This window comes from Pteropus vampyrus, unplaced genomic scaffold, assembly GCF_000151845.1.
Source record: "Pteropus vampyrus isolate Shadow unplaced genomic scaffold, Pvam_2.0 Scaffold113, whole genome shotgun sequence".
Classification (NCBI taxonomy): Eukaryota; Metazoa; Chordata; class Mammalia; order Chiroptera; family Pteropodidae; genus Pteropus; species Pteropus vampyrus.
Window position 1 is genome coordinate 1,191,957 of NW_011888894.1, and position 11,675 is coordinate 1,203,631.

The 11,675-nt window shown below is 47.4% G+C and overlaps 1 protein-coding gene and 1 pseudogene across 1 annotated transcript in view; one reads left to right on the forward strand and one right to left on the reverse strand.

The window, feature by feature from the left end:
- DYSF (dysferlin) overlaps positions 1 to 11,675 on the reverse strand; it is a 211,933-nt gene that overhangs the window by 180,212 nt on the left and 20,046 nt on the right. The window contains exon 3 of the mRNA XM_023533853.1: positions 11,357 to 11,448. Coding sequence (XP_023389621.1) covers positions 11,357 to 11,448 — 92 coding nt within the window. The remainder of the gene's footprint in view (positions 1 to 11,356; positions 11,449 to 11,675) is intronic.
- Positions 8,291 to 8,403, forward strand: LOC111743438 (annotated as a pseudogene).

The following is an 11,675-nucleotide window of genomic DNA, read 5'->3' on the forward strand; positions in this document are numbered from 1 at the left end:
CAGTGAGAAGAGGGCACCTATTACCAGGCTGTTGCCTGAAGTGTCCTCAGGACCCGGGCATTATCAAAAAGACCAGTGGGTGTTGGTGACCCATGCATCCACACAACACTGGTGATCGGAGTCACCTTGTCCTTTGTGGGAAAACCGAGGCAGCAGAGTGGAGGAACTGGCTAAGCAATTTCCTCTTGCTAAGCAATTTCCTCTTGGCAGAGCCTGCCCTGGAACTCAGGTCCCCCGATCCCCTGAGGTGTTAACCTGCGGGAGTTGGAGGCAGGCCAGGCAGAGCAGCAGAGGGGGAGGGAGGGACAGGCCTGGTTCTACACCCTGAGGCCAGAGCACCAGTGGGGCCAGAGGGCGAGAGCAAAGCCAGGCCCCATCTGCCTCCCTTTCCTGCACCAGCCCGCCCAGCCCCCCTTCCCCCAGGAGAATTACGGGAAGTAGGGTGGGGAACAATGGGAGGAAATGCAGGAGGAAGCCCCAGCCCCAGCCCTGCCAGCCCAGGCACCTCAGCCAGGAGGGATCGCTTGTTATTTCCTCCCTTAACTGTCTTTCTGGGCTATGAAATGCCCCCACCTGCCACCCCTGCCACAGGCCCTGCGGCTAGTCCCTCTGGGGAGTTGGATGGCTTCACAAACCCCCATTCCCCTGAAGGAAGGGCTGGAGGCAAGCTAGCTGCCTGTCCCAAAGCCTAAGGAGCAGGCTGCCCCTGAGTGGGCAGCATAGAAATGCTCTGGGAGGCGGCTCTGGTTGGTGGCAGGGGTCTGAGGTTTGATCACGGAGAACCCTGATGGCCACTCTTCATTCGTTTCACAGGGGATGGAGGAGCCGTGGCTTCATTCTGGGGGCCTCACCCCTGGAAGTTCCCAGACCCTTGAGGAGTCTCACCCAATCCAGAGATCAAGACTGAGACACACACCCTAGGGCTCAGGGGCCATCTGCATCCGGGACGCCCCATTCTCAGTAGGCACCGACCAGTGGTGAAGCGTGGCAGACAAGTTTCAGTAGGGGTCAGATGAGGCAGGAATGGGGCTGGGGGTCCTGCACAGGCAGCCTGGTAGCCAGCTCTGGGTGTGTGCAGAGCCTGGCAGGTCAGGAAGAAGCCCAGTGGGGGCCTTGGCCCCACCCTCTGCAGCCTACTCACAGAAAAATGCCGCTGCGCTCCCAGCTTCCCCAGACCCACTCATCCTGCTGGAATGTGGGGGCAAGAGAAGCGTAGGGGCTGAAAGAGCTGCTGCCATCCCAAAGACAGACAGACAGGTCAGGAATGGGCATGAGGGAGGGAGGGAGAGGCCAAAGCGGTTTCCACATTGACAGGGCACACATTTTCCCTCCATGGAAAAAGAAGGGCTATCGTCCTATCGGAGCTGGGAGAAGCACTATGGGCTAGTGGCCCCAAATCTGAGCCTTAAGTGTGAGGGTGTGAATCAAGGTGGCCAAATTTATTTTAATGAAGCACAAAGAAATCTAAACAATTTAAAACACTGGGCATTTTACATCATCGTGTATAAGAACAAAACATGGGAGGCAACCCAAATATCCACCATGGAAGAGGGGTAACTAAAGCACAGCCATGCAGGGGAATACTATGCATACACCTATGAAAATAATGAGAAGTACGTCACAGACTTTTATGTGGAAAATCTTCAAGATACATTGCTAAGTTAAAAAAATAAAGTGCAAAAGGGTATATATAATATGCTACCTATACTTAGAGCAATCAAAAGCATGGACAGAAAGTCTAATGGTGGTTGCCAAAGGCTGAGGGAAGGGAAGAATGGGGCGTTATTGTTTTATGGGTATAGAGTTTCAGTTTTATAGATGAAAAGAGTTATGGGGATGGGTGGTGGTGATGGGTGCACAACAATGAGAATGTATTTAATACCACTGAACTATATAAGCTTAAAGTAGTTACGATGGTAATTGTTATGTATATTTTACCACAATACAAAAAATTTATTTAAAAAGATCGTGCTACCTATTGTGTAAAAAAGAAGGATGTCAGAATCCATTTTGGTGATTAAGCAATAATATAAGAATTCTGGAATGATAGATAAGAAACCAAGAACAGTGGTTACCCTATGGGAGAAGAGTGGGAACTGGGCAGATGAGGGACACAGATGACAGAGAATTTTCACTGCCATTTTTTTCCTTATAGTTTCTATTTTTGTAATAGAGGATTAAATGTTTTGCCAACACAAAAATTAAATTTAAAAATGGAACATAAAACTCTTTTAAAATCTTACAATTTATTCATCCTAGAAATACTTAATTAACATGGCCAACGAAACAACAGTCCTTGCCCTCATGGAACTTACTTCTAATGACAGCTTCCCTCCTACAGACAGAGTGTGTACTGGATACAGAGCCAAGCGCTTTACACACACTAGCTCGTCTAAACTGACGCTAGCCCTGTGGGGTAGGTACTGTTACAAATGAGAAAATTGGACTTGGAAAGGCATTTGACTTACCTGATTTCACACAGATAACAAGGCAGAGCCTGATTCCAAAGGCTTCACCTTGTACCCCATGCTGGACTTGCTCAGATACCTCAGAACCCCAGGAGTGCAACACGAAAGAAACAAAAAGGTTCTCGGTTTGCTTCACCCATGAAGAAGGAAGCCCAGACTATACATTTGATCTGGTTCAACTTTTTAAAAAAATAAAATTCAAAAAAATCAAATAAAAGGTATTAATCATTATTTTCCGTATTGTGATGTTTAACATCAGGGGTCTTGCTGACCCTCCAGAAGGACCGCCCCTCCCAGGGCTGGCCAATTCCTAGAGATAGTAAAAGACACACCTGTAAGCACCTTTCATATGCAAACCAGCCAATCCAGAGCCCACTCCCCCACCACCTCCTCTGTGGACTCCCACTCCCCAGGGCTCTATCTCCTGCCCTGATCACCTCAAGGCCGGGTACTGCACAACTCCAGACAGCCCCTACATGCCAGAGCCCACTGAAATTATTCAGAGTAGCCAATCCTGAGGGTCATGCACCCTCCTCTCCTTAGATTCAATGTGTTAGGCGTGACAGGAAAGTCAGCGAGCCCTTGTCCTAACTGGACACACACGCACACGCACTTGGGCGCGTGCGCACACACGCGCATGCTCAGGAGAAGTTTAAGGACCCGGGTGAGGAGACTCCGTGAGCCCTCCAGCCCTTGGCACTGCATGTGGGCTATGTGGGGTAGGAAATGAGAGGTAGCCAGACATTCCCACCCCCTGAGTCCGCCTGCCCTCTGGCTGCGTTCTGGCCAATATCTGATTTCCCCGGGGTCTGCTCAAAGGTAACTCTAAATAGTTTCCCACTTCCATCTAGAGAAAAACAAAAGAAAAACTATTCTGAAACCTGGGGATGTCCTGGATAGAATCCAGGACAAAATATAAAAATTCCTGGAAAATAAGGATATGATCAGTGCTTCTGAGCATGCTGAGAACAATGAGACGGTGAACTGTAAATATTCTTGCCCAAAAAAGCCTCCCAAGGATTCCAGAAATGGGGGGTGGGGGGGGGCTACCAACCGACATGCTGAAACCCAGAGGCCAAACTTAGGCCTATTTTCCCCAGCTTTTAGCAACAGCGAACCGCCTCTCTGCCTTTTTAATTGTCTGAGTGTACACACATCTGGGTGAGTGTCCGTTCCGGTGTGGAATGACACTGTGACAGAGGAACTGACAAATGTCCCTTCTCTGGACATCTCTCCATACATAAAACAGACTGAGGGTTAAATATACAAACTACTATGAATTACTAAGAAAAAATGAGCAACTCAAAATTTAAGGACAGGTAACTGGCAGAAGAAATACAAATAGGCAGGAAACAAATGAAAAATGCTCAACTTGACGAGTAGTCAAAGACATAAATTATAAGATAGCATTATTTTTTCCTATGGCACTAGCAAAAATAAAATACTGACGGATACTTTTTTACACTGTTGGTAGACATAAATTAAGACATTTGGAAAGTAATCTGGTAGAATCTATGAAAATGTCCTATGTTCCTACCCTTTGACTCAGTAATCTCACTTCTAAGGACCTATCCCAAAGAAAAATCATATAAGGACATAGAAACATTTGGATAAAGACGTTCACTGGATAATCATTTGAGAGCAAGAAACTGGAAAGAAAGTACATAACCGCCAATAAGGGTACTGCAGTGGGATAAAGCATGGTGCTCCCACATCCTGGAATAACACACAAGCTTTTAAAATGGGCTGATCAGTACACACTGACCTGGGAAAGCGTCCATGACAAAGTGACGAAGAGCGAGGTGTTTGTAGAGCATAGTTCCCTTTTTGTGTAAGTAAATGTATACACATGCATGTAAACAGTTGCTTGCATGTGCTAAGGAAAAGTCAAGAGGGATGTGTACCGAACTGTCCACTGGGAGGAAGGGAGGAGTGGATGGGAAGGGTGGAAGAACTTGCACTTTTTCTTTTGTAACTTTTTAAGAATGGAGCTTATTTCTGCTTATAAAAAATGCTTATAATTTTTATACTTTTGTAGGAATTTTTTAAATAAAAGAATGTGTGTGTATGTATGCAACATGTTGGTGCACACCTGGGTACAGCCGTGTGTCCACGTGGGGCATGCTGTAGTGTAATGTTCACATGTAGGTGTGGTCTATGCGTGTGCATCTATATGGATCCTGCTACTACCAAGAGCCTCCACATACTAAACACCTTCAATATACCAAGCACGAAGTGGCATTTGATACCCATGCATTATCTCATTTAAACTTCACACCTTGCAATGTAGGTACTGTTATTGCCACTGTCCTGATGAGGAAACAGAGGTTCAGAGAAGTCCAAGTCACTACTGAGTGGGGTCCCTGAGAGAAAGATTTTGACCTTGATTCTCATGCTACCACCCCTGCCCTGCTCAGTTCTGATGGACAGCCTGGGAAACTGAGATCACTTGCTCCTGCCAGGATGGTCCCCCTTGACCACGTCGACACACAGCAGGTGTGAGTGACAGGCAGTGACTGGCCAGCCCAGATCCTCTTACCCTGGCACCTCTGCCCTCTCCCAGGCATTCTTGCTTGGGGGTCTCTTGTGAAGAGGACTAAAATCCATGTTCAACTCCTTCTTGAAAACATCCATAGTTTCCCAGTAGATTAAGTACATTGTCCCAGGAGGCACCAAGACACCCCCACCTCCACCCTGGGGGCATCAAGGCCTACTCCAAGATCAGAGACAGTTCTACAGGAGATAGTCATCTCTGTCAGGAAGACCCACCATTCCCAAAATATCTCCTCATAGCCTGTTATACCTGAAGTTTGCCATTAGCATGTCCTTGTTAGCCTAAGCAGAGTCTGGCATATAAAGCAGCATCCCTAAGAGGAGCAAAACGCTAAGACATAGGCTGCCACCAACACTTCAGTATGAATTAGTTCTTTTTCAAAACAGCTGGCTGAGAGCAGCCTTTGATGGGAACAGGCTAGATCAGTGGGACTTGAAGCAACTGGGGTCAGCAAGAGGGCAGCACAAAAGAGAAAAGGAAAACGGAATGTGTCAAAAGGAACGTGTTAAAAGGAACCACTGTTTATGCAGCTTCCCTTTATGGCAGGTCCCTTAGATGTGCTTTTGCTTTTGGTAAAATGCTCCCTAAGAAGGAAGAAACAGGCTCAAGGAACTTAGGTGACCTGCCTGAGGCCACACAACTGTTGAAACTAGACCCTAGCTCTTCCCAAAGTCCACACTCATTCCACTGGACCAGCTCATCCAGTCCTGTGTAGGGGCAGCTGAAGGAGGAAGGAGGAGCAGCTGCCAAGCTGCCAGTGCAGGCGCCCATGACTGATTACGCAGACCATGGGAAGGGTGAGGCAGGCAAGGCTCTGTGTGTAGGTGAGAGACCCCTCAATGCCCCACTGTAGAGTACAACCAAGTCGCTAAGATGTTGTGAGTGGCTCACACTATTCCAAAGAACATGCTGTTGTAAGCACCTAAAGGAAAGCTTCTTCAAAGGCAGTAAGCACCTTATAACTGTTCTTGATGTAAATCTAGGGCTCCTTCTACACTGCTGGGTGTGCAGAGTCACCCTGGGGTAGAGTTCCCAGATCAGATACAGGATTCCCTGTTAAGATTATATTCCAGATAAACAATGAACAATTTCTTAATATAAGTATGTCCCATGAAATTTTGGGGGCCATTCAAACTTAACTGGATGTCTTCTATGTTTCTTTGTTGAATTTGGCCACCGTACCCTGGGCCCAGCTAGGCCTGGGCCAGAGGGTTGCTTCAGTTAAGGTGAGCATCATTTCGACCCTGGTGTTTTGACCGGTGGATGTTTTGACCCTGTGGAGACTTTTGCTTTCATGTTTCTATTCACTGAACACTTGAGTAAAAAGTACACTTTAATTAAAGTACATTAATTAATTTCCACTGGAAAGGCATTTTCCAAAACAAATTAAATTTAAGGCCATTTAATTTGTCAATACATTTTTCTATACAGTGCAATTAAACTGTTTCCCTTTCTATTAATCTTCATTTTTATTTTACCAAAATCATTGTCACCGGAAAAAATTATTTTCTGTTTAAATTTCCCAACACAGGTTTGGCTCAAAAATATATATAAATTTTTGGTTCATATCAAGTTTTACTAAATATAGTCCCTTTCCATTTTGAGTCTTCTTTTATGGAATTATTTCTAATTTTCCCAGGTCAATGTTTACAGTTACCAACAGGATTCTTGAGTCAGTTTTACATTTCCTTAACAATTTTACCATGCGCAGTTTTAGCCATGATTTGTATAGTGATCATTTCCACCGATAATTGCAAATATAAAGTATTACCAGAGACAGATTATATTGATCTCTTAGCTAATCCATGAAAAAAATTGAGAGCAATTTCTTGCAGAAGTGCCAGCATTGCTCTAAGGCAGTGGGTGTACAACTCTGGTGCACTCTGGCCTCCCTTGGGCAGTTTCAAGAAGTGTTCATGCCTGCACCCTACTCCAGCCTCTCCTTTAATCAATTTGCTGTGGAGCCCAGACACTGACCTCTTTTAAAGCTCTTAGGTCATTCTAATACACAGTCAGGGTTGGAACACTGTTCTAAAAAGCTGGAGCTGCACTGTCCAACACAGAGCCACTCTGAACACGAGCTATTTAAAGTTAAATTAATTAAAATTAAATAAAATTTAAGATTCGGTTTCTCAGTTATACCAGCCAACACAGAACGGTTCTATCATCTCAGAAAGTTCTATTGGGCAGTACTGGACTGGAGTCGAGATGAGTGATCTCACCCCAGGCCGCACAGTAGAAATATCTAATACCTGGAAATCTGAAATGATGCACAGGCCCTGCCCCCAACCGATTAAATCAGAACCTCCAAGTGGGGCCTGACATCACTGATAAAAGTTACCGTTGATGCTATGGTGTAGCCTGGATTAAAAACCTCTGGGTCAAAACAGCTGGTCAGGGATCAGGGTTACCCCTCCCCTCCAGCGTCTCTCTGAGAGGCCCAAAGTAAACAGGAAGTTAGTTGTCCAATGCAGCCTGGGACAAGAGTCCAGTTTGTCTGATTGTCTCCCATCCGTAAAAGTGGAGTTTCCTTTTAAGTACATTTCAAACCTGATTTTATCAACACAAAGTTTATTCACCCCTGCAGTTGGCTCTGGAATCCCTCAGGCTCAGGGTGGGTGGGGTGCTGAGCAGCCAGGAGGCAGTTCTCAGCCCAAGGTTTCCCTCCTGAGGCTTCCCAAGATCCCACTCCAGGCCAGCAGACCAGTCTGGTATAAGGAGATCACCCCAAAACTGCCATCGGTTATCAGAGGAAACACATAAGTGCCAAATGCCCCGGAAGCCATGGGGAATGGGAGGAGGGCAGAGGTGGAGGAGAGTCAGTAGAGAGAAAGAATAAAAGGAGAGGGAGGTAAGGATGGAAAAGAAGCAAGGAGAGAGACTTCAAGACAGAGGTACAGAGTAAGAGGGTGTGAGGAATGATGGAGGCACTGAGGGGAACTCCAGAAACAGGTAAAGGCAGAGGAGGGGGGTTAGGAAGAGGGAGGGGAGGTCACATGGAGGAGAATACAGGAGTTAACAACGTGGAGGGCCCTGCCACCTGCTTGGAAGAAGGCCCCAGGAGGAGCATTCATGAGCTCACAGGACACACGCCCAGGCTCCCAGGTGGCTGCATGATGACCCCGTGCCGTGGGACCTCACCAAAACCCTGAGGATAGTCAGATGCCATCAAATCACTGTCACGCCTGCTATTTCCCTGTTTGCTTCCTGACCAGACAATGGCAACCGAAGGGCAGAGAGTAGATGTTCTATTTAAAATGTTTATTGTGTCTACGGCCATGCCACCCTGAACAAGCCCGATCCCGTCTGATCTTGAAAGCTAAGCAGGGTCGGGCCTGGTTAGTACTTGGAAGTACCTAGGAAGACCAGGTGCTATAGGCGTAAAAAATAAAAAATAAAAAATTGTAAGCCGCCAAGGTCCTTGCAATCTGTGAGGTCAGCCAAGGGTTGCCTCACCTAAAAAAATAAAAATAAAAATAAAAATAAAAATAAAATAAAATAAAATGTTCATTGAACTGAGTTCACTGAAATTTTTCCCTTTTTCAAAATGTAATATGTCATAGGGTTAATCTCGTCACTTCCTGGTATGTTTCTTTTACAGCTTTAGAATTTTTCATCTTGGATTCTTTTCTCACATTTCACGCGTAGGGTGAAAACACTGTGAGGTCTAAGCGTGGGGGTGTTATGGAACTATCTCACAAGGATCCCGCCTGTCCCCACTGCGGCAGGCCCGCCCCCGTGCATCCGACATGCACACACACCGCTATGGGGGCTGCGTACCCCGTCAGCTCCTTCAACGAAGCCAGAATTCTTCTGTTTCCACACATGACAGTGTTGTTTGGGCGATCTCTGAAACTCTTCAGATATTTGTGATAAGTTGAAATTTAAATTTGGTTTAATTAATATTTAATTTGTAATTGCTAGAATGCAAAATTGAGATAAATGTTTGAAAAACTCAAAAATTATATTCAAATGGTTATCAGAAAGAAGTTTCTGGTAAATTGGGAAGTTTTGTGAATTAGGTCTTCTGCAAATTGGTATTTGAAGAACTGATTTCTAGCACACTGGCCCTCCAGTGAACTGGTCATGTAGAAACTAGTTTTCAGAGAGCTGGCTTCCTCCCAGGAGCTGGAGGATACCCACAGGGGCCAACATGAGGGCCCCAAAGCGAAATGCAGCCTGGTCCCTGGTGTGACTTCTGACCCACAGGGCCAGGACAGCCCATGTGTGGCACTGGCCTGGCATCACCCTGAGGGCCAGCCTGGCCCTTGAAATCATCAAAAATATGTTCACAGCCCCTGCTCCTATGTTTCCTTCATGGTCTTAGAAATCTCCCCACAGGGCCTGTAAAATGCTGAATCTGACGATGAAAATGAAACATGCATTTCCTCTGCATGCCTTGCAGTAAACAGACTGTCCCGCTTTTGCCTCGCTAAGCTCTCTCCACTCCGGCATCATGAGGGAACTGAACTCTCCAGAAGGGCCCAGCCCCATTGTGTGGCTGCCAGGAGCCTCTGAGAGGTACAGGGGGCTCAGTGATTATGAGCATGTTGTAGACTTGCCCTCCAGTCACAACTCTGCCATCATTCGCCTTTGAGGAACTCAACCAACCTCTCGGAGCCTCAGTTTCCCCATCTGTAACGATGACAGTTATAACAGTAGTACATAACTGATTTAAAAAGATCTTGCATATGAAGACTCAGCACAGTTGGCTAAGCTCTGAGTAAACGTCAGCTGTTGTGGTTTTGCTAATACTATCCTCAGTCTGGTATCGGGGGCCCCTCCCAATCGGGCTCCACTGCTCCCTTCTCCCTGAGCTCACATGTCATGTTACCTAGGCCCACCTGCAAGGTCTTAGCCAGGCTGCCCTCCTTACTTAAACACTGGAATGCCCTCCCTTCCTCACCTCTCTAAGCCCACCCCGGCTTCTGAGTCAGTCTGTATAACCTTCCTCCAGGAAGCCCTCCAGAACCACCCAGTACTCAGAGTCACTCCCTTCCTAACCAGCAGATCCACTATTCATGCTTGTTAGAGGCTGTCATGTTTTCTACAAAACATTTGTCTATACTGGGGTGGCTTAGTGTGGCTTAGTAGCCATGCAGGCGGGGGCTACTGAGATCTAGGCTGGATCCCTACATCGTGTAGTCCCACCTTCGGAGGGCCCAGTGAAAGTGTCCAACACGCCCCACACATACCTCACCCTGCACGCATGGCCAGCAGAACCAGAGACAGTGTCAGCTGGGCTTTTCTTCCAAGCTTTTTAAGATTTCAAACTTTCCAGGTATTTTGCAGCCTGAGACCGTCATTGGCCTTCCCCAGGTCTCTGAATCCTCTCCCCTCCCCTCTCTCTCCTCTCCCACCCTAGGGCAACTCAACCAGGTATATCCCATGTCAGCTGACCCAGTTCCCAAACAAAGGCTCCCCTATGAACAGATCACAAAACAGCAAGCCCATCATGCCTGATCCTTGGGCCCAGACCTCAGTAAATGGCACCAAGGGCATGAACCCACCCCTGCCAGTACCTAACACAGATGCCCATCATGCCAGGCAGGGACTGCTGAACCCCTACCCTGACATTCAAGGCTGTGCGGCCTCACAGGCTGCGTCTCCTAGGCCACCCCATCTGCACGTTCAGTTGGTCCTGCCCAGCCTCCACCCTACTGCTAGCACATACAAGGCCCAGAAGCTCGGTGATAGGAGAAAGGACCCACGGCCTGCCTAGAGGGCCTGTTTTACCACCACAACTTTGCTCCTGCTATTCCCTGGAAACCCTCCCCACTACATACATGAAATAACAGAAAACACTGCCACAGGAAGGTGTGCAGTCAGTAGGAACCGTTAATACTCTTCCAACTTCTAAACCACAAATCTTATCTCAAGTCCTACCTCTTCTATGAAGTCTTCCCTGAGAGCTTCCTGCCAGCAGCAGCTTTGCTTTGCCTGCCTGCCTCCTGCAGTGTGCCTCTGCCCTCACCAGTCTGGATGGGGCGGGGAGAGGGCCATGCCCAGGCAACCCTGGGCTGGAGCAAGGACACAGGGAGCCTTCTCCTCCCTGCTCCCTGGGGCACAGACTGTCTGTGCAAACACATACACCTGATTATAGCCCATCTTCCTTCCACACAGCCTGGGCAGCTCTCAGATTGAGCCATGGCTGAGTTTCTGAGGATATAGCTGGGCCCCTCCACAACATCCACCACTAGGCCAGGCCCATGAGAGTCAGGTCTTCAGCAAATGCTGAGTTGAAACACCAGCTCCTCAGAGCCCCAATTCTGGAGTACATGTCAACCACAACCCTACTTATACATGAAGGCCAGAGACCCCTCACATGCCTCACCTGTTCCTCCCCATCGTCTCATGGTCTTTGACCACCACATGGAGCTCTGAGCTCTGGTCCAGAGGGATGCCCTTGAGGTCCCACTCAAAGCCCTGGAAGAAAAGGAGAAAAGACATCTTAATCTGTGACCCTCTAGGAGAAGAGACTGTGTCTGGCTCACTCTGGTCCCCCCAGGGCACTGAGCAGGCATCCATGAATGATGCTGATGGATAGAAGGATGGATGAGTAAATAAATAAATACATGAATGGCTGGGTGCCAGAGCTTCAGAAGTGACAGTGAGAGCTGAAGTCAGCAGAAGAGAGAAGGAAGCTAGGTTCC